The following is a 22741-nucleotide window of genomic DNA, read 5'->3' as shown; positions in this document are numbered from 1 at the left end:
ATAAGCGTTCAAAGTTGGTATAAAAAGCATTTTTGCCCATTTTGGGCTATCTTTGATGCCCTTGATCTCCAGTAGGACAGCTTCAATATTCTTTCTTTTAGCACCATTAGAAAGAGCAGATTTCCTTCTATCAGAATATGTAGTTTTCAATTTGGAGACTCTCCTTATAAGGATTGCAAAAAAAGTGTTTTTTGGCCAGTATTGTTGAATGATAGATGAAACGGATATAGGGCCCATCGATGTTTCTAATTGCTGTATAAGTCACTCAGTTGCTTTAAGCATGCGTTGGTCCATGGTGGCTACGCCACTACCAATTCAATAGGAAGTGGCAACCTCATCGCCAAGAGGTCACGCCCGATAGCCAGGCAAGTCCAGCCACTTGGCACAGGTTCCCAAGCCTGAAGGTGGGCATCTTACTTGAGGTTCCCAAGCCTCATTTGGTTGTCTTTGCCTAGTTTCTCAAGCCTAATGGGGGTGTCTTAATGGTTCCCAAGTAAAACCTCAGTGCTGAAGTGACAAGAATTTTTCACTGATAAGTTTCACTGCTGTTTCTGGAAATGTATACTGTCGTCCAAGTGCTGTAGTTGCTGGTACTGGAAGAACTGCTAGAATATGCTGTTTAGAAATCCAACAAGAATCTCTTCTGCTAGGCCAATGAAATGATCGTGCAGGCCTGCATGGATGCATAAAGTTGACCAAGGCATCATGTTCTTCAAATGTGTCAGACATTGCCAATCCACCATTTGTTGTCATAAACACAGGCAACATACTACCCAGGCTGAAGTTGAGACACATTTATGCCAGGTACACTCACTGGGTCATCTGACTGACAAAGTTTGAATGAGGAGGAATCATTTGACACTCTACTGACTGAAATTTGGTTCACGTCAATGGGAATAAACTGGTGATTTTCACGAGTTCCAGCAACTGTGGAAGCTTTACTGAATCTTTCCTCTTGTGCAGATCTTGAAGATTCAATTTCATCCTTGGAAACAAAAATGAACTTGATTTTATTTATTTTTTTATCACAAAATTCAAACAAGCCTTGTGCTGTGAGAATTTGGCTATTTTTAGGTCGTTGCAAACTAGCCTGAGCAGCTAGTCGCTTTGTTGTACCACCTATGGCATCACATGGTGACTTGCCATGGCTTGTGCCAAAGAAATTCCACTGTGCACTTATTCCAAATTCTGTTTGATGATAGCACAAGTTGGCAAAGTTTTTGAAGTTCTTGTATTGTGCAGCTGAGCCATCACTAAAGTATGTTACATATTTTATTTCTCCAATTTTGCTTTTCAAGAACGCGATTAATTTTTCCAAGAATGCATGTACAGCAACTGCATCATGCCGCAAGCTGTCACTTATTATGCAAACACTTATGCACTGAATTTCACTTGAAGCATCACGGAAGTACATAACAAATGGATGCAGTGTAGCTTGACTGTTTTCTCAGTGGAAACCTTGAACAGCATCTTGGACAATAAAGGAGTAGTTTTCAGCAAAGTCCAAGAGAACAACAGTTTCACAAGGATTTAGGTTTTCTTTAACAGTTTTTAAGTATTGTGTCTGATGTTTGGAAATGTAATGGTGAATTGACAGGTTTGAAACTTTCAATGCAAGCTCAGATACAAAATCATCAACATACATGTTTGGTCTCCAGTGTGGTGCGATCTGTATGAACCCACTGCTTAAACTCGATTGTTTCACCTGGGTCAGCATCACTGAACACTTCTGTCAGGTAATTTTTAAGCACATCTTTACCTGGACATATTTCACACACCTGTGAAGCATGCATTCTTTGCATTCCAAATTGCACACAGTTTTAGCCATCAGTGCTTTGTAATCTTCGTTCAGCAGATGGCTTCCAGCAAGCATAAGCTTCACATTTTGATGAATGACACAAACACACACTGAATGCATACCAGATGAGACAACAGTGACACACCATTTTGGCCTTAGCTCACAAAATTTGGAAAAACCCATTTCTGGCCCATTTCGAGTACGATATGCAACATACATTTCTTTTAGATTACTAAGCAGCAAGCACTTTTGCATTTGAATTTTTTCAGTGCCAGTTCTGACAGAGACAAAATCTTTGTTCCCTGGGCACAGTCTACTGAATTCATCATCTTCAAAAAAGCCAAGAATTTTTTTTCTGTTTCTTCTGGTAAACCTTTACCTTTCTTCTTGTCTGGTTTTGCCAGAATTCCACAAACTGATTTCAGATTTCTTGCTTTTTTAACCATTCTAGTTGAAACCATGAATTGAGGCAGTTCTTTCAATAGACCAGCTGTTTGGTGCTAAAGTTAGTATTTGCAGTTTTTCTGCATGATTTGCTGAAACTTGGACTTTGTTTTTCAACTCATTTAGCAGGTCATCATAATCAGAACATTTGTCACATTTCTGACTGGTAGAAGGTTGAGCTTCAAACTCATTTAGGTCTAAGCCACAAGCAACTGCAAGATGATGACTCAAAGTATTTTGCACTCGCCTGATTTTGCGCTTGGTATAGCCTCGTACATCACGCTTGCTGACTTTTATGAACTTTAATGGAGAAATACCAAGAGATGTCAAACTTGTGTTCAACTTGCCAGAAATGTCACTGTGTTCATCATCTGCTGTTGTTGATGATGATAAAGAATCAGCAGCTTTGTTACTGACGTCTTTTTGACAAGATGGACATAGTTTCTGACCCGGCACAAATATTTTGCTTGTTAAGACCTTTAGCTGGGCTGCTAGTGTGTCATCCAGCACTCTTAAGCCCCTTTTTGCATTATGACCACCTTTGGAAAATGGGTTACAGCAGGTTCTTTGCAAAAATTCAAAACTTTTTCAACAGTAAGGATTCATGATGAAGGCGAAAAGTTGACCAGAACGCTCTTGTAACAACTACATAAGTACATAAGTAATGCCATACTGGGAAAAGACCAAGGGTCCATCGAGCCCAGCATCCTGTCCACGACAGCGGCCAATCCAGGCCAAGGGCACCTGGCAAGCTTCACAAACGTACAAACATTCTATACATGTTATTCCTGGAATTTTGGATTTTTCCAAGTCCGTTTAGTAGCGGTTTACGGACTTGTCCTTTAGGAATCCGTCCAACCCCTTTTTAAACTCTGCTAAGCTAACCGCCTTCACCACTTTCTCCGGCAACGAATTCCAGAGTTTAATTACACGTTGGGTGAAGAAAAAGTTTCAACTTCTGTTGATCAGGCAGAAGCTCTTCAATTAATTTCAAACCTTTATTTTTATTGTACGTCAGTAAATGACACTCTGATGTACTTGAACAGCCAACTGAGCAAAGTGGAAATTCATCTGATCTTTCTGGATCCATTGATGACCATTAGCATCAGTTCAACAAACGTATTTATTCTTGCAATCAGGTTTTCAATGGGTAAAATTTTACTTCAGTCTAAAGTGATTAATATCTTCATTTGTGGCATTTAATTCAATATAAATGAGCCTGTCGGTGCAGGTGCGAGTTTCTTCAACAAGAAGTATGTATACAATGGTTTCCACCCTGTTTTTTTAGTTTACTTGAACACAGTTTTATAACATAACTAGTAAAAAAGCCCCGTTTCTGATGCAAATGAAACGGGGGCTAGCAATGTTTTCTTTTGTGTGCATGTGGGAGTGTGTGTGTCCCTGCCCTCTGGCCTCTCTCCCCTCTGAGTCCTTCACTGTTACAGAGCCAGCGATTTGATTTCGTGCTCTGCTGTTTTCCTTCACTGACTGTGTTACAGAGAGGGCGGGGCAGACACTCATAGGGAAACCGGATATCTCGCGCCCTTCACACTTCCGGCTGGAGGCTTCATAGAACGTTGGTGTTGCTTTTTATATAGAGAGATGTTTAAAGAAAACTTCTTTAGCCAGTTAGACTTGGCCAATTATGATTGGTGAACCCTGTTGCAAGGCAGAATTGTTTGTTTCATTGCCCAATTGTATGCGTCTGGTACCTCCTGGCTCCTGAATGTCTGTTGCTAGCCTTACTTTGATGCCTACAGTTCACTAAGAGGTCAAACTGTAGCAAGGGTGAAGAAACACCAGCAACAGACACTCAGACGCCTTGCAACAGGGTCCACCAATCATAATTGGCCAAGTCGGTCATCCTGACTGCAGTTTTCTTTAAACCTGTTATGAAACCTGGCCTCATCCTTCCACATCCAAAAAAACATTCCTGTTTTTTAGTTTTCTTGAATACAGTTTTATAACATAATGTGTTCTTTATTTTAAAAAATTGGTGCTTTTTGAAAGAAGAATCACTTTTACTACACTTGTATCAAGGGTGTAGTGAAGAAATCACAGGCTGCTGCCCGCAAACATTTGAGGACATTTTTGCAATCCTTATATGAAGAGACTCCAAAATGAAAACTACATATTCTGATAGAAGGAAATCTGCTCTTTCTAATGGTGCTAAAAGTAAGAATATTGAAGCTGTCCCACTGGAGATCAAGGGCACCAAAGATAGCCCAAAATGGGCAAAAATGCTTTTTATACCAACTTTGAACGCTTATAATTTTTCAACCACTTGAAGGAAAGTGCTGCAAATTGGAATGCCTCATTACAGCCGTGCATTTAGTACACCTACCAAAAATCAACCTGAAAGGCCAACTAGTTTAGAAACTACAGCAGCCTCAACATCGCTGTAAATTGATTTTTGCCGTTTTTTTGGCAAAGTTTGAGCCTAAACCATTCAAAAAGTAAGAGGACTAGGAACATGCACAGCTTAGTTTTTTTATCATAAAGAAACTATGTACCAAATTTCATCAAAATCTGAGATGGTGAGGTGGGGACCCCTGGTCCACTTGACACGGAATGACTCTGTGTGCAAAGTTTCACGTTTATCACACCTTTAATTCCAGAGATATAAAAAGCCAAACTTTACAATTTTTTCGTACCGTAAATTTTTCGGACCAAGTTTGCTCCAAGTTTTCTTCATGGAAATCGCTCATGAAGATTTATAATTTTGTTTAATAGAGTGCGAAAAGTTGTACAAGATGGGAAAATTAGGTTCTTACCTTGGTAATTTTCTTTCCTTTAGTCATAGCAGATGAAGCCATTATGTATGGGTTATGTCCATCAACCAGCAGGGGAGATAGAGAGCACTCAAACTTTCACAGTGCCCTCTTGGCCAGCTAGCTCCACTGCCTCTTCAGTATTTGAAGCTTCCAAAGCAGTATGGCAAACTGCAATGGGAATCACAAGAGCTTTCCTCACAGCGAACGATGGCCCATCACAAGGGCATGAACTCATAAAGGAAGGAATGCACATCCTCCTGGAGGGAATAAACTCATCCTTCTTATTGTATAAGTGGAGGGGAACACACGCGCCTCCTGGAGGGAATCACACATCCTCCCAACACACTGGAGGGAATGAACTCATCCTCCTATTTATAGAACTGGAGGGGAACACATGCGCCTCCTGGAGAGAATCAACACATCCTCCAAAAAAAACATGCTGGAGGGAATGAACACATCCTCCTAAATTTAAACTGAACATGAATCCTGAAGATTGTTTTCCAACTTTCTCCCAAGGAAGGAACTTCAGGAAATTAGAACAGAACCTGAAAAACAGATTCACAGCATACAGACAATCATACAGGGAGGGCTCATGGCTTCATCTGCTATGACTAAAGGAAAGAAAATTACCAAGGTAAGAACCTAATTTTCCCTTCCTTGTCATCAAGCAGATGAAGCCATTACGTATGGGATGTAACAAAGCAATCCCTAGATAGGGTGGGAACAAGCCACACCACGCGCTAGCACTTGTGCACCAAAACGCGCGTCCCTCCTGGCAGCCACATCCAGCCTGTAATGTCGGGCAAAGGAGAGCTTAGAAGCCCATGTTGCTGCACTGCATATCTCTTGAAGAGAGAGTGCTCCAGTTTCAGCCCAAGAGGAAGAAATCGCTCTAGAAGAATGTGCCTTAAAGGCTACAGGCGGAACCCTGCCGGCCAGCAGATAAGCTGAAAAGATAGTTTCTTTGAGCCAGCGGGCAATAGTGGCTTTAGACGCTAGAGACCCTCTGCGAGAACCGGATAGCAAAACAAACAGATGATCAGAAGTCCTGAAAGAGTTAGTAACTCGCAGATACTGCAGCAGAGTCCTGCGCACATCCAAAAGGTGCATTTGCCCAAAAGATTCTGGAAACTCTTCCTCTGAAAAAGAGGGCAAGAAAATAGGCTGGTTTAGGTGAAAGGCTGAAACCACCTTAGGCATAAAGGAAGGCACGGTCCGAACCGTGACGCCGGACTCTGAAAATTGCAGAAATGGGTCTCTACAGGACAGCGCCTGGAGCTCTGACACCCGTCTCGCCGAGGTAATGGCCACCAGAAAAACGGCCTTCAGTGTCAAATCTTTCTCCGATGCTCGCCGAAGCGGCTCAAAAGGAGATGCCTGCAGGGTTTTCAAAACTAGCCCCAGGTTCCTAGCTGGACAGGGTGCTCGCACTGGAGGTCGGAGCCGAAGCACCCCTCTAAGAAACCGTGCCACATCTGGGTGAGCAGCCAAAGACACGCCTTCCACCTTACCACGAAAGGAGGCCAACACTGCCACCTGCACCCGCAGGGAATTATAGGCCAAGCCTTTTTGTACACCTTCCTGCAAAAAGTCCAGAATCGGCGAGACAGGAGCCCGCATTGGAGCAATGGCTCTGGAAGCACACCAAGACTCAAACAGGCACCAAATCCTGGCATAAGCCACAGAAGTGGACCGCTTGCGGGCTTGCAGGAGAGTGGAAATAACTTTATTGGAATAACCTTTATCCCTCAATTGCGCCCTCTCAATAGCCATGCCGTAAGACCAAAGCGGCCGGCGTCCTCCATGGCTACCGGTCCCTGAGTCAACAGGTTCGGTACCAGAGGTAACGGCAGAGGAGCCTCCAGGAGCATCTGTCGGAGGTCTGCATACCAAGGACTCCTTGGCTAATCCGGGGCAATGAGGACCACTTCTCCTGGGTGCAGCCGAATCCGCAAGAGCAGGCACCCTATCAAGGGCCATGGGGGAAACGCATAAAGTAGACCCGGAGGCCAGGGTTGAGACAAGGCATCCAACCCCGCCGAGCGAGGATCTCTCCGCCTGCTGAAGAAGCACGGGACTTTGGTATTGGCACTTGTCGCCATTAGATCCATCACGGGCTTGCCCCATTTGGCACAGATCTGCAGGAATACTTCGTCTGCCAGATTCCATTCTGCTGGATCGATCTGATGCCTGCTCAGATAATCGGCCTGCACATTGCTCTGACCTGCAATATGAGCTGCCGACAGACACTGAAGATGCAGCTCGGCCCAGTGGCAAATCAGATCGGCCTGCGCGGCTAGTGCTCTGCACCTTGTTCCGCCTTGTCGATTTATATAGGCCACCGTTGTCGTGTTGTCCAACATCACTCTGACAGCCAATCCTTCCAGGGTCACTTGAAAGGCCAGAAGCGCCTGAAACACCGCTTTCAACTCCAGGCGGTTGAAGGACCACTCCGACTCCTCGGGTGTCCATAGACCCTGAGCATGCTTCCCCTTGCAGTGTGCGCCCCAGCCCTTCAGGCTGGCATCTGTTACCACTAGGCACCAAACGGGGAGCGTCAGCGGCATTCCTCGCCGTAGCATGCTGTCCGAGAGCCACCACTCCATGCTGAGACGGGCCACAGGGAGCCAAGTAAGTCTGCATTGGTAATCCTGAGAAATAGGAGACCATCTCCGGAGTAGAGAATACTGTAGAGGTCTCAGGTGCGCTCTCGCCCAGGGTACCACTTCCATCGTGGCTGTCATCGATCCCAGCAGCTGGACAATGTCCCAAGCTCGCGGGCGGGGCATCCTCAGGAGCAGACGGACCTGATTCTGAAGCTTGCACCGCCTTAGCTCGGGTAGGAACACATAGCCCGAGACTGTGTCGAACCTGGCCCCCAAAAACTCTAGAGATTGTGAAGGGGACCGGTGACTTTTGGCCATATTGACGACCCAGCCTAGAGATTGCAGTACTGAGACCACTCTGGCTATAGCTTGTAAGCTCTCTGTTGCAGAGTCTGCTCTGATGAGCCAATCATCTAGGTACGGGTGAACCCTGATACCTTCTCGCTTGAGAAAAGCAGCTACTACCACCATTACCTTCGAAAAGGTTCGGGGAGCTGTGGCGAGGCCAAAAGGCAAGGCCCTGAACTGGAAATGTTTTCCCAACACCGCAAACCTCAGAAACTTCTGGTGCGGGGGCCAAATCGGTATGTGCAAGTAAGCTTCTTTCAGGTCTAGAGACGTGAGAAACTCTCCTGGCTGAACCGCTGCAATGACGGAGCGCAGGGATTCCATGTGGAAATGCTGCACTCTCAGGGACTTGTTCACTTCTTTTAAGTCCAGAATAGGGCGAAAGGACCCACCTTTTCGCGGCACCACAAAGTAGATGGAGTATCGGCCGCAGCCTTGCTCGGCGGAAGGCACCGGGGTCACTGCCCCTAACTTATTCAGACCTTGTAAAGTCTCCTCCACCGCCGCCCGTTTGACGGCAGAACCACATCGGGACTCCACAAACACGTCTCTTACTGGGGCGTTGAATTCTATTCTGTATCCATCTCTGATCAGGTCCAGAACCCACTGATCTGAGGAAATCTTGGCCCACTCCTCGACAAAGAGGGAAAGCCGTCCTCCGATGACAGGCATCGAGGAGAGGGCCGGCGCACCATCATTGAGAGGGTCGCCCCTGAACTCCTGGTCTTGAGCCACCGGCTGCGGAATGCTTGTCCGAGCGAAAGGAGTTCCTCTGCTGACCACGGGCACGTGAAGTGAACCCAGCAGAACGCCCCGGGCGGTACCTTCTAGCTTCACGGAAGCGAGGTCTGTACGAGGAGTGGACCGCCTGGCCCTTAGAGGAAGGCCTCTGCCTATCTTCGGGCAAGCGCTGGGGTTTTGGATCACCCAGGCCTTTCACAATTTTCTCCAACTCCTCACCAAATAGGAGAAGTCCTTGAAAAGGCAACTTCACCAACCTTTGCTTAGAGGCCATGTCCGCTGCCCAGTGTCATAGCCACAAACGACGGCGAGCCGCCACTGCTACTGCCATTTGTTTAGCCGAAGCTCTGACAAGGTCATAAAGGGCATCAGCCAGAAAGGACAAGGCCACCTCCATCCGCGGAGCCACATCCAAGAAGGGCTCCGCTCCATCTCCGGGGCTGAGCCACTGCCTGTTGCAGCCAAGCTAGGCAGGCTCTCACAGCATAACAGCTGCATGCAGACGCCCGAACAGTGAGACCTGCAATTTCAAAGGACCGTTTCAATGCTGTTTCCAGCCTACGGTCTTGAACATCCTTCAGGGCAACACCTCCTTCAACAGGGAAGGTAGTTCTCTTTGTCACCGCAGTGACTAGGGCATCCACTGTAGGCATTTGAAAACGAGCCATATGTCCCTCATGCAGAGGGTATAACTGCCCCATAGCCCTGGAAACTCTCAAAGGTCCCTCGGGGTCAGCCCACTGAGCCGAAACAAGCTCTAGGATGGAGTCATGCAAAGGGAAGGCCCGAGCAGCTTTCTTGGTACTAGCCATCCTGGGATTACCCGAGGAGGCCATGCCACTGTCAGGATCTTCAATCAAGAGGGCCTGCAGGGTATCTGAAATAAGCGCTGGCAGCTCATCCCGGTGGAAAATCCTCACCGCGGAGGGATCATCCAGATCCTGTGGTAAATCCGCACCTGACTCTGGTTCCCCAGACCAAGAACGTCTGTCAGAGTTCTCCGAATCCTCACACCCCGACCACAGGGGGGAAAAAGGTGCACCACAATCTGAAGGGGAATTAACCCTTCTGCGCTTATCTTTAGGCCAAGCATCCGGGAAAAAAAAGCCTCACTGGGCAGTCCCAGGCCAGAATCCATCGGTGGGGCAATCAGAGGAGCCTCAGGCGACCCTTGAGGAAGGGCTCTTTTCATCATGTATGCTTTATGCAGCAAAAGCACAAAATCCGGGGAGAAAATCTCACCCTGGGCACCCAAATCCTGTCCGGTGCTAGCCACTCCTGAAATAACCTCATCTCGAGGTGCCCCACCCGGCTCAGGTCTCTCCGTGTCCACGGAGGCCGCGCCATGCGGTGTAAGCAAAATGGCGCCCGCTGCCATCTCAGAGCGGAAAGAAACATCGCTCGCCATGCTCGGGCCGGCTCCTACGCCAGTACAGCACGATTTACAGAGCCCTACTGCTGATTTGCGCTTGCCACAAGTGGAACAGCGCTTTACATTGTCCGTAGCCCTCGCCGAAAAAACGGCGGTAAAATCCAAAATGGCGGTTTCGCGCCAAAATCGCCCCGATCGCGGGCCCACCCCGGAGGAGTTGGAAAACACTCTTACCTCAAAGGATCTAGTGTACAACTACGATCCTGCTGAAAATCAGGTCAAAAACCTCTGTTCCAGTGTCTCTGCGTTTAAAAACGCGACGCAACTTTTTTTTTTTTTTTTTTTTTAAGCTGTGAGGAAAGCAGAGGTATTGAAGACTCCGGAGGCTCAGATGAGTGGGAAAGGCAGGGAAAGGGCGAACCTATATGCCTGCATCCACTGTTGGTGGGTAAGGACAGGGAAAGCAAGGCAATATGTCCACATCCACAGAGGTATGGGTAAGGCAGGGAAAGGGCTAACCTATGTGCCTTTAAAGTGAAGCTGCTATAGCCTCCAACACCCCGGTTAACAACTGGCAAGCCAGGAACCACCTCCCGGCAGATTTTTCTGGAGCTCGAACAAGCTGCAGCCACCCTGCTAAGGGAGATAGAGAATACTGAAGAGGCAGTGGAGCTAGCTGGCCAAGAGAGCACTGTGAAAGTTTGAGTGCTCTCTATCCCCCCTGCTGGTTGATGGACATAACCCATACGTAATGGCTTCATTTGCTTGATGACAAGGAAGGTCAAGTTTTGTTTCTCTCAACAAAATATTGCCGGAGATACAGTATCTCAAAGTTGCCGAAATCTCGGAGTCATACCATAGAAGGCTGCAGTATGGGGTCAAACAGATTACTATATCTCAGCAAGTATTGCATCGGCGAATGTAAAACTTTACCAATGTTCACTGGGGAAATGTATGAATGTTCACAGAAAATTTCATCGAAATCCGTGATGCTCGAGCAGGGCACTTCTCTGAAATCAGAACACTTGACATGGAATAACAAATTACAGTGCATAAATAAACCAGATCCAGCGTACTGTGCAGTACATAAACTTACAAGCAGATAAAGAAAAGAATGCAAAGTACAAAGTGCTAAAAAGTGCCCTGGAACCTACTAGATGAAGGGCACAGATACAACTGTTTGTTGATTGAACAATTATTTCTGTGTCCAGGTATGATTTACATTCAACTTGTACGTGGCCTTTTCACCATTTGTATGCCATCATTATCATCTGTTCGTCATTTAAATTTTTACATTTATCTTTATAATTACTTTTTATAGTTATACTAATATCTATTATTTTGCTAATTGTATTTTTATTTTTTAGTGTCTTATACTGGTGAATGATGATATTTTTATGTATATATTTTTGTTTTAATGTTGTACTTGTGAATGCTTCTGTACATTTTATCTATTTTGGTAATGATCTAGTTTGTTTTTTTAATAGTTTATGGACTCCTTTTACAGGGGATCATGTCAAAACACAGCCCGTGTCGGGTCCTATAAACTTGATGGTTCATAATCACCATTTTAAGCTAATAAAGGACGCCTTTGTTCATCTGGTCCCCTTTCCATTGCTTTTGGATCATCCCTACTGGATTATTTTTGCTTGGCATGGGGGGGGGGGTTGTTTGTTTTGCCCACTGCAACTACTCCATCCCTAGTTAGACTGCTTCTGCGCCGCACACCATGCGGCAGCATAAGCGTCAGTACGAACCTGACACACACGTTGGTCTAGCCTCGGCAGTACCACAAGGTACAGCAATCACAGAGTTTACACGATCCAGTGTGTACTCAACTCACAGCTACCAAATACATTGGTCATCCTTTAATAATTTGGAGATTCGAGCAAACTTCACTGCACAATCCGGCCAGTCATTATACCATTGCAGATCACCCATGGCACAGATCAGAGGCCTCAAAATCCATAGCGCAAAACACTAAGCATTAGATCTTATCTTTTAAAAGCAAAGAAAATTATATCTGGCAAAGTAGAAAATACAAGATGCTTTGCAGTTTAACAACCTGGGAGGAAACTGCTCGAGGACTATGCAGCCATTTTGACAGACAATAAGGTTCCACACCTCCTCCTTGAATATTTTTAAGTTAACCAATTTGTTTGAACTTAGATTCATAGAATACACACTGAAAACCTTTTAATTGTATACAGGTTTCATTGTACATTAGTCCAGAGATGGAGTAGAAATATACCTTACCTTCTGCCCTTTATCCTTCTGAAACACAAAGACAGGAGGAGCAATGGCAGGCTTCTCTGTTAGAAGAAGATCAACAGTAATTACAAATTCAGATACCACTGCCCAGCATTTTACTAACATATATTAAACAATATATAGGTCAGACTGTATATATCATAAAGAGAAATTATGACTTATTGGATAATTTGATTTTCTTTAGTCAGTGATACTGTTCTGCACAATTGAGTATTATCCCTTTCTAGTAGCAGGTGAATGAAGGAGGAGAAATTCTACAAGTCACACCACCAGTATAAGCTGGGGTGTTCCCTGAAACAATCAGGTATACACTTGCCTAAGCAGCAGAAGGTCCCTTTTGTAACATACCCATGCCCCATCAACCATTGCAGCTGCAATGATCATCAAGCGAGCAAAACACCACAGAAAGGCAATAGCCACCCTGCATATACCAGCACACAGGCATATTATGAGAACACTGTATGGCTGCCAATCACAAAAAGAAATGTCTTTTCATTGTTTTTGTTTTGTTTTTAAAAGAACGGAAAAGGAAGCATAGAGCACACCGAGAACCCCAGGCCAAGATTTTCATGGGGCAGGATTGCAGAACAGTGTTACTAACTAAAGAAAAGAAAATTATCAGGTAAGTCAATTTCTCTTTTCTTAGCATCAGCTAAACTCTTCTGCACAACTGGGATGTACCGAAACAGATCTATTTGGTGGGGGAAGACAAGACACCATGTCCAATCTGTAGTGCTTAGCAAAGGAATGGAGCAACAACCAAGTTGCTGCCCTGAAAATGACCCCACGGGCCACAGCCTGGGCTTCTGCCAAGGAAGCAGCTTTAGCCCTAGTAGAGTGAGAGCCTGCAGCCGGAGACACTGGATGATTCTTGCAAAATATAGGCAGACAACAGCCACCTTGAATCACCTCACAACGAAGGCCTTAGAGGTCACCAGGCCCTTCCGAGGGCCATGGAAAGAATAAAAGGGTGGTCAGAAATGAAATTCAGTCATCTCCCTCAGGTATCGGAGCAGCATCCTCCGGAGATCCAGCTTGTGGAACCACAGGAGCCGAATCCTCTGCCAAAAAGGAGGGCAAGTAGAGCTCCTGATTCACATGGAACGGAGAGATCAATCTCGGCAGAAAGGAGGGGACCATACACTGGGACACCGAGTCCTCCATGAAGGACAAATACAGGTCCCAGCAATACAGTGCCTGCAGCTTGGATTCTACAAGCAGAGGTGAAAGCCATCATACACATCGTCTAGATAGTCAAATCCTTGACAGAACTGAGTGCAGGGGCTCCAACAGTGCCCTGAGCACCAGCCTGAGTCCCCATAAAAGGAAAGAAGGGCATATCGGGGGGCACAAATAAGCCACCCTCTTCAAGAACTGAGCAACTTTCTCTATGAAATGCCAGAGAGATACCCACACCTTCCCATGAAACTGGCCTTAGCAGCCACCTGGATCTTCAAGGAGCTCAAAGCCAGCCCCTGCCATAAGTCTGACTGCAGAAACCCCAAAATATCAGGAATCCAAGCCCTCCAGGGAGTCAAGGACCATTCCCCGCACCAGAATTGAAAAATTCAACAGACCCCATTTGAGCCCAGGACTTCCTGGAGCACAGCAATAGATACCACCACGGGGGAGAAACCACGCTTTTCTAAGTGTCTCCCCTCAATGGCCAAACTGCAAAACAAAAAGGATCTGGATATTCCATTCCTACTAGCCTTGGCAGGGCAAACCCCAACCCTTAGACAGTGGAAGAGGATCCTACACCAAGAAGCGCTGGAGATCCATATATCATGGCCTGCAAGGCCAGTCCAGAAACACTAACAGGACCAGAATGGATGACACTCAATACTGTGAAAGAGATGGCCTATCAGAGGCCACAGAGGGAAGACATAGAGAGGGTATTCTAATGGTCATGGCTGAACCAGTTCCTGGAAGGCAAGTTCCCTCTGCCAAGTTAAAAGCCTTTACATTGATCCTGGGTACCATCCAGCAGTCCCAGCTCCCACTCTCCTGGATCCAGGAGGGAGCAACTGAGAAAGTCCGCCTGTACATTGTCCTTGCCCGCTGAAGGGCCTGAAGAAGGGTTTCTGATACACACACACAGACACGCTGCTTTCAGGGCCACTGCCCAACTCCTAGAGTCACCCTACTTGATTACGTACGCCACCACCGTGGCATTGTCTGACATCACTCTGACTGTTTTCCCCTCAAGGAGCAGCCAAAACTCCTGAAGAGATAGGTAGACCACCCAGAACTCCAGGTGACTGAAGGACCAGGACACCTCCTGGCTAGACCAGGTGCCCTGTGCCACACAACCCAGAAGACTTGCATCTATGATGACCAGAACACCCTGCGGGGGATCGAGAGGAACCTCTCTAAGCAGGTAAACTGGACTGTCCCACCAGATTAGACTGAGTCTCACCCCGGGAAGTAGAGGCAGAGGACAATGGAATTCCTGTGAGGCCGGTACCCAGTGTGACAACAGGACCTGCTGCAGAGGGTGCATAGAGCCCTCATCAGAGGCACCACCTCCACTATTGTGGAGTAAGTAGTCCCAAAACGTGGGTTCCAGGAGATCGAACAACCAGCACAGCAGTACCTGAAGCTTCTCTACCTGCTCCCCCAGAAGAAAAACCCTCCCAATGGTGTCGAAGCGTACCCCAAGATACCCCAGGGCTGAGAGTGCCAGATGACTCGGGCAGGATCACCACCCAGCCCAGGGATTCCAGGAGGGAAATGGCCTAAGAGGTGACCAGACTGGCCCTGAAGTTGAGGAGGCCCAAAACAGCCAATTGTCCACGAAAGGCAGAATCCAAATACCCTGATGGAGATGCACAGCCACCAACACATTACCTTAGAAAATGTGCGAGGCCTGAAACTGAAAGGGTTGCCCCAACATAAAAGTGCAGATATTTCAAGTGAGCAGCTGCGACGGGGGATGTGGGGTTAGGCCTACGTTACGTCCATGGAAGTCAATAACTCCCCTGGCCTCACTAAGGCGATAACTGAGTGTAGAGTTTCAATCCAGAAATGCTGGACTTGCACACAAGCATTCGCCCTCTTAAGGTTCAGGATGGGGAGAAAGAAAGCACCCTTCTTTGGGACCACAAAATAAATAGAGTACTAGCCACTCCAAGATCGCAGAAATGCAAAAAGGTAAGAGCGACAGCCTGGCGCTTTAGAGCCAAGTGACAGCCTAGCGCAGAGTTGGGGGGTGGGAGGCGGGGATAGTGCTGGGCAGACTTGTTCGGTCTGTGCCCTGAAAATGACAGTTACAAATCAAGGTAAGATATACACAAAAAGTAGCACATATGAGTTTGTCTTGTTGGGCAGACTGGATGGACCGTGCAGGTCTTTTTCTGCCGTCATCTACTATGTTACTATGTTTAGAGCTGAGTGACAGCCTGGCGCTTTAGAGCCGAGCCACAGGGGGAGATCATGAAGGCGCCTGGAACTGGACGGACAAACTCTAGAGAGGTCCCCCTCTCGACCACCTCCAGAACCCACTGTTCACAGGTGATGCAGGCCCACTTGTCACAAAGACAGACAGCAAACCGAAAGGGCCCAAGTCCTCCCCCGCCTCTTCCAAGGGGACTGGAGACTCTGGGACCATGAAATCTACTGTCCGCTGCTTGGAACCCACAAAGGGCCCCTCCTGAAGGAAGGAGACCTACTGTCCAACTGCAGGGCCTACTTAACTACCTGGGCTAAACCCTTAAGTCAAAAAGGCACAGGGACCCTCCCCACACACACACATACCATTACTGGACCAAAAAGGAGGGATTGGAAGATCCCCCCCCCCCCCCCAAAAAAAAAAAAAGCCTCTGAGGCCTTCCCTGCCTTATCTGAGGGGACTAGAGGCTCTAGGAGCCTGAAATCTGCTCACCATAATCTAGAACCTGAAATGGAACACCCCCTCCCCCTCAACTGTTAAACTGGGCAACAGGACACCCTGCAGTCGGACCAAAGGTGGTTAGGACTGGAACCCCCCCCCCCCCCCTCCAAAGTCCCAACTGGGCCTGAGGAAAAGCAGCAGGAGAAAAATGTACTTGGGTCTAAATTGCCAAAGGCATCGGGACCGCAGATCCTTGTGCCTCAGCTGAGAACAGCAGCAAGCATCAGAGCCTACCTCGGTCTGGGGCTCCAGCAGACCCGTCAATCCCCAGCTCTCTCGCTGTGCTAAAAGCAGAGAAATCTCTTGTATGCCAATGCTGGGAATTTCTCTGTGCTCTGGGTTTGTATGTTTGTTTATAAAAGCTGCAGTAGAAGCTCTAGTCCCTTAAAAAGGAAAAAAAGCTAACCAGGCCAAATTGAAATCAATTTTTTTTCAGCCTAGGAGCTGCATGGGGATTACACCCTAAGCCTCACAGTTGCACTGAGAAGTGTGACTTGAGCACTGCGGAGCCAAGCTCCGTGCTCAACCAGAAATGGAACTGAGCTGTGAACCTTGGAAAGGGGATGGGACTTGATATACCGCCTTTCTGTGGTTACAATCAAAGCCGTTTGAATATTATATTCAGGCCATTATTTTGTACCTGGGGCCATGGAAGGTGACTTGTCAGAAGGCGCTGCAGCCAGTAGGCTCAATCAAGCTGTGTGAAAACGGCAAGAAAAGCCGTGAGTTAGGCCTGGGACCACATGCCAGCCCTGAACATGACCTACCAACTACTGAAGGTAGAGAAAAATTCTGGATTGTTCCAGGGAGAACCCCAGCTTATAGTGGTGATGTCATTGGTTTCTCTACCTCTACCTGCTGGTAGGAAGAAACAACACCCAATCATGCAGAACAGTGGCGCTGATAATAAGAGAATTTCTTTTTTAATCTCATCTTAACTAGAAAATCTATCTTAACTAGAAAATATTTTTGTAGATGATAAACTATTTAGAATACAACCCAGTGACTTCCTAATTCTTAACAATAAGTGGCATTTTCACAGAAATCTGTGAACTACAACTTCTTAGCACCTTTGTACTACACCCTCCAACCCCCTTTTTAGGTGTTCCAAATACTTTTCTTTATGTCCCTGTGTCTTAAATCATATATGCAGCTATGCACCTAGATGGAAAAATTATGTTCTTACCTGATAATTTTCTTTCCTTTAGTCCTACCAGACCAGTTCAAAGAATGGGTTATGACCCAGCAGATGGAGACAGAGAAAAGTAGTTCCAAGTAATTTGTCTCTTAAGGGTATTATGCAGCCTGGAATGGGAAAATTAGGTTCTTACCTTGGTAATTTTCTTTCCTTTAGTCATAGCAGATGAAGCCATTACGTATGGGTTTTGTCCATCAACTAGCAGGGGGAGATAGAGAGCACTCAACTTTTCACAGTTCCTCATGGCCAGCCAGCTCCACTGCCTCTTCAGTATTTGAAGCTTCCAAAGCAGTATGGCAAACCGCAATGGGAATAACATGAACTTTCCTCACAGCGAACGATGGCCCCTTAACAAGGGCATGAACTCAAAAGGAGGGAATGAACACATCCTCCTGGAAGGAATAAACTCGTCCTCCTTATTGTCTAACTGGAGGGGATACACGCAACCTCATGGAGGGAATAAACTCATCCTCCAAAACATAAACTGGAGGGAATGGACTCATCCTCCTATAAGTGAACATGAATCCTGAAGACTGTTTTCCAACTTTCTCCCAAGGAAGGAACTTCAGGAAACAAGAACAGAACCTGAAACAGATTCACAGCATACAGAATCATACAGGGAGGGCTCATGGCTTCATCTGCTATGACTAAAAGGAAAGAAAATTATCAAGGTAAGAACCTAATTTTCCCTTCCTTGTCATCAAGCAGATGAAGCCATTACGTATGGGATGTAACAAAGCAATTCCTATATAGGGTGGGAAGAGGTCACAACACGCGCTAGCACTTGTGCTTCAAAACGCGCCACATCCAGCCTGTAATGTCGGGCAAAAGAGAGCTTAGAAGCCCATGTTGCTGCACTGCATATCTCTTGACGAGAGAGTGCTCCAGTTTCAGCCCAAGAGGAAGAAATTGCTCTGGTAGAATGCGCCTTAAAGGCTACAGGCGGAGACTGGCCGGCAAGCAGATAAGCGGGCAATAGTGGCTTTAGAAGCTGGAGACCCTCTGCGAGGACCTGATAGCAAAACAGATGATCATACATCCTGAAAGAGATAGTAACTCGCAGATACTGCAGCAGAGTCCTGCGCACTTCCAACAGGTGCAACTGCCCAAAAGAGTCTGGAAACACCTCCTTATCAAAGGAGGGCAAGAAAATAGGCTGGTTTAGGTGAAACGCTGAAACCACCTTAGGCATGAAGGAAGGCATGGTCCAAACCATGACCCCGGACTCTGAGAATTGCAAAAATGGGTCTCTACAGGACAGCGCCTGGAGCTCTGACACCCGTCTCGCCGAAGTAATGGCCACAAGAAAAACGGCCTTTAGTGTCAAATCTTTCTCCGATGCTCGCCGAAGCGGCTCAAAAGGAGAAGCCTGCAGGGCCTTCAAAACTAGCCCCAGGTTCCAAGCTGGACAGTGTGCTCGCACGGAAGGCCGGAGCCGAAGCACCCCACTAAGAAACCGTGCCACATCTGGATGAGCAGCTAAAGACACGCCTTCAACCTTACCACGAAGGGAGGCCAACGCTGCCACTTGCACCCGCAGGGAATTATAGGCCAAACCTATTTGTACACCATCCTGCAAAAAGTCCAGAATCGGCGAGACAGGAGCCCGCATGGGTGTGATCGCTTTTGAAGCACACCAAGACTCAAACTGGCGCCAAATCCTCACTACCGGAGTCATAGGAGCAGAGACGCCATGCTATAAGATATCGTGATCAGCCAAAAAGTTGCTTGGCCCCCTGAAGAAGCTTATTATATATAGCGAAACGGAGAGCCCCGTAGGGCAAGATTAAAGCTAAGTAACATAAAGTATTGTTTCTAACATTTGAGAAAAAAGAAAGATCATGATTGATTATCATTGATTATAATATTCACTATTTACTATATAGGAGCAGAGTTTTTTAAAGACCGAGGATTAAAACGGAGTCCAAAGAACGCTGGCGTTTGAGCACATTAAGCGCAGTAACGCCAAGCTAGGACTGATGAGGTCTTTTTCTCTGCTTTGAGTATATTATATATAAAAGGAGAAAAAAGAAAAATATTTTTAAATACAAAAGATACCGTTCAATACTTGGATTAGAAACTCAAAAACATTTAAAACATCCTGGCTAAGGACAGGCCATAACGCCATCAGAGAAGAGAATCCTAACAAAAGGAACACATTTGCTGCGAGGAAAGTGTTAGTCCCTTGCAAGCTAACAAAAGATACCCCTACACACAAGAAACAAAACAGGATATAGTTTATAGTGACCCTGAAACTGATGCTACCAGAAAGAGGTGGCTGTCGCAGTGTAGCCCTTTGGGACTAGTGACAGTGTACAGCATAAGGTGCTGTGATGCCCCACAGAGCACATGATGCTAGTGCAGTAGTATCGCACATCCAATTTCAGCTAGAGGATAGTACAGGAAGCCGACAAACCACCCCCCCCCCCCCCCCCACCACCACATGCACACACCCCAAAACTCAAAAGAAACTTTTGGCACTGCACAGAACCCGAAGGTGCGGGCACCTCATAGGAAGCTTGCCCCGTGCTGGGGAACAAGAGTATGGTGATGCTGTGTGCCCCATGGAAATACATCCAAAACAGAGCACCTAAGAACGGAGAAATTGCTCTGCACCTGAGACAAATGCAGTTGTCATTATATCACCGACCGGACATCAGGCTGCCGTCATATGTCACAGACGGGATCTGCAGATTGACAACTTATGCCGTAGATGAGACTTCAGACTGCTGACTTCTGCCGCAGTGCCTTGTGCAGCCAAACACTATATACTGTGCTCTTTGGAATGATTGATGTTATTCTAATTTTCTGTATCCTGTTTATTATTGGAGTTCTTTTCTGTTTCAATTACTTATTTTGTACTGTAAACCACTATGCTGTATATTATGAAGAGGCATATCAAATAAATTTAAACCATAAACCATATGTTGCTGCCATGTGTAGCAGACCAAACAGACTGCTGCCTGGAGCAGCCCCTGAGCCAAGAGAGAATACAGTTCTTGCCACATATAAGAATAGGGAATACTGCCATGTGCCATGCAGGAGAAAGAGAATGTGGCCCTGAGCACACAGGAACCACCACCAGAGCACACCACCTTGTAGAACATATGGGGCAAGAGAATGCTGCAATGCGCAGCACCTAAGCCTAAGGAACACTGAATTATAGAGCACAAACGACAAGAGATTGCCGACAGAGCGCAGAACAATTATATTGCTGTCTAATATGCTGCCCTGTGCAGAACCTGACAGAGCAGTGGTGTCCCATGAAAGCTAGCATAAACAGTACCTGAATCTTAAAAAAAAAAAACAGCTATGGCCCAGTACCTACAGAATGAAAATGGCGCCACTATGCAGCTGGAGACATGAGAAACACAATTTTTTTTAAAATGAAGAATGCCATTCCCGGGGAAAGGAATAAATAATTCCCTTACAGAACCGCTATTAAGCCAGCAAAAGCGTGTGCACTGAGAGCAGAGGGTGCCAATTGTTTTTTTTAAGGCTGAAACCATAGGCCAACAGCCATGTCCCACATCCAAATACACTACCATACTGCTGTTACCAGAGCTCAAAGGAAAAACTAAGACAGAGAATGCTGAAACTGTTGAACGGGGCATTGGCTATTAGGCATCACACTGCGGTGCGAAGGTAAAACAGTACCTCACTCAGTACCCTCCCGTTAGAGAAAAATGAGAGACAGCACAAAATAAGTTGTTTTTTTTTTATTCCATACCCACAGAGAGTAAGAGCTAAGCGTGTCCCGGTTAACCGCTCACCACACCTCTGAGGCTGCTGAGACTATTAAAAGACTGCACAATAAAGACAGAAAGCTGCGGGAACCTGCGTCCCTAAAAAGACTCTTTGAGAGAGCATAACAAAAAGCACGTACTACACATCAAGGAAAAAAAAAACATGTAGAACGAAGTGTAACAAACTGAAACTGATACTTACTGGCTGAAAAGCCCAAACAAAGTCGAACATATCATATTCTTTTCCATTCTTTGACTCACAGCACTCTTTATGGTGAAAAGCCAGTGAAGGAGCTGCACGATTCAACTACTATCAGCTTGGTCAGAAAAATACTGAATATTCCAGGCTGCATGATACCCTTAAGGGACAAATTATTTAGAACTACTTTTCTCTGTCTTCATCCACAGGTAAGATGGTCATGACCAATTCATTTGGACTGGTCTGGTATGGATGAAAAGAAAAAAGGAACTGGGATATAAGTGTGTAACTTTAGGAGTTACACATGTAATTTTAAAAATTAGGCAGGCAAATTGAAAATGCCATTGACAAAAATCCAATTTGGAAATAAGCACTCAGTGCAAACACCAAACTTTGGAAACTTTGAACCCACCACTAAGTACACTTTTCCAATTTTTTTTTTTTTTTGGGGGGGGGAGGGGTTTCACAAATGCAAAACATTTTGATTAGTCTATACCGCACAATACAACATCACTTGCAAATGTATATTCCCAAATAAATGACCAAACAAGCATCAATTGAAGATCTAGTTTTCTACACACGGTCATAAATGCCTCCATAAAATGCAGAAAGAAATTGTTCTCTGTATTTAAAAGCATCAGATTTTCCATTACAAATGTGTAAAGACTAGTATCAAACCAAGGACAGGTTTTACTGGGGCTTTCCAGAATCCAGCAAACTATCTAGCAATTGTGAGCAAGTACCCACAGTAGCTGTCATGCCAACAACAAAAAAAGGAAGTCCTAAATTAGCTAGTCAAAGATTTTCTGCCCCAGCATAAGCCTTAGTAATAATGATCCTATGGTACCCAATAATAGGTTCCAGTGAGGCCTCATGGTATTTTATGTACACTAGAAATGAATTCCCTCTGATTTGCTTTAATAGTGGACCATTCCCAACATATAAAGACATTTTATCCACTAAAATTGGGCAATACAAGACACCTTTGGCTGTATTTCAGACTGTCTTTCAGGACTCATCTAACAGTAACACAAAACATTAAACATTTTTGTATACTCCAGTAATTCTAGAATTTTCCATGTTCTCAAGTATGAATCACTTCCCTGTCTCAATGGAGAATTTTGTAAAACTTGAAGATTTAACATTTTGCCTCGGTCCCTCAAAAATCTGTCTCATCTATGTATCTTAGGAAGAAACAATTTTCAAATGCAGTTATTTAAAAATACAGGGAAGATTCTCAATTACTTGCCTAAATACCTCTAAGATCCAAGGAGAAATTAGGTCTTACCTGATAAATTTCTTTCCATTAGTCCTTCCCACTATTCCATAACCTGTAGGATAGTTGTGTCCAT

General features: G+C 45.8%; 1 protein-coding gene across 1 annotated transcript in view; it reads right to left on the bottom strand.

Moving 5' to 3' along the window:
* The window catches only part of RANBP3 (RAN binding protein 3), a 316713-nt gene that overhangs the window by 282388 nt on the left and 11584 nt on the right, over window positions 1-22741 (bottom strand). The window contains exon 2 of the mRNA XM_030219670.1: window positions 12340-12395. Within this exon, the coding sequence (XP_030075530.1) occupies window positions 12340-12395 (56 nt within the window). The remainder of the gene's footprint in view (window positions 1-12339; window positions 12396-22741) is intronic.

This window comes from Microcaecilia unicolor, chromosome 11, assembly GCF_901765095.1.
Source record: "Microcaecilia unicolor chromosome 11, aMicUni1.1, whole genome shotgun sequence".
In the NCBI taxonomy this organism is placed as follows: Eukaryota; Metazoa; Chordata; class Amphibia; order Gymnophiona; family Siphonopidae; genus Microcaecilia; species Microcaecilia unicolor.
The sequence above is the reverse complement of the archived record's forward strand: the minus strand, read 5'-3'. Positions and strand labels throughout refer to the sequence as shown.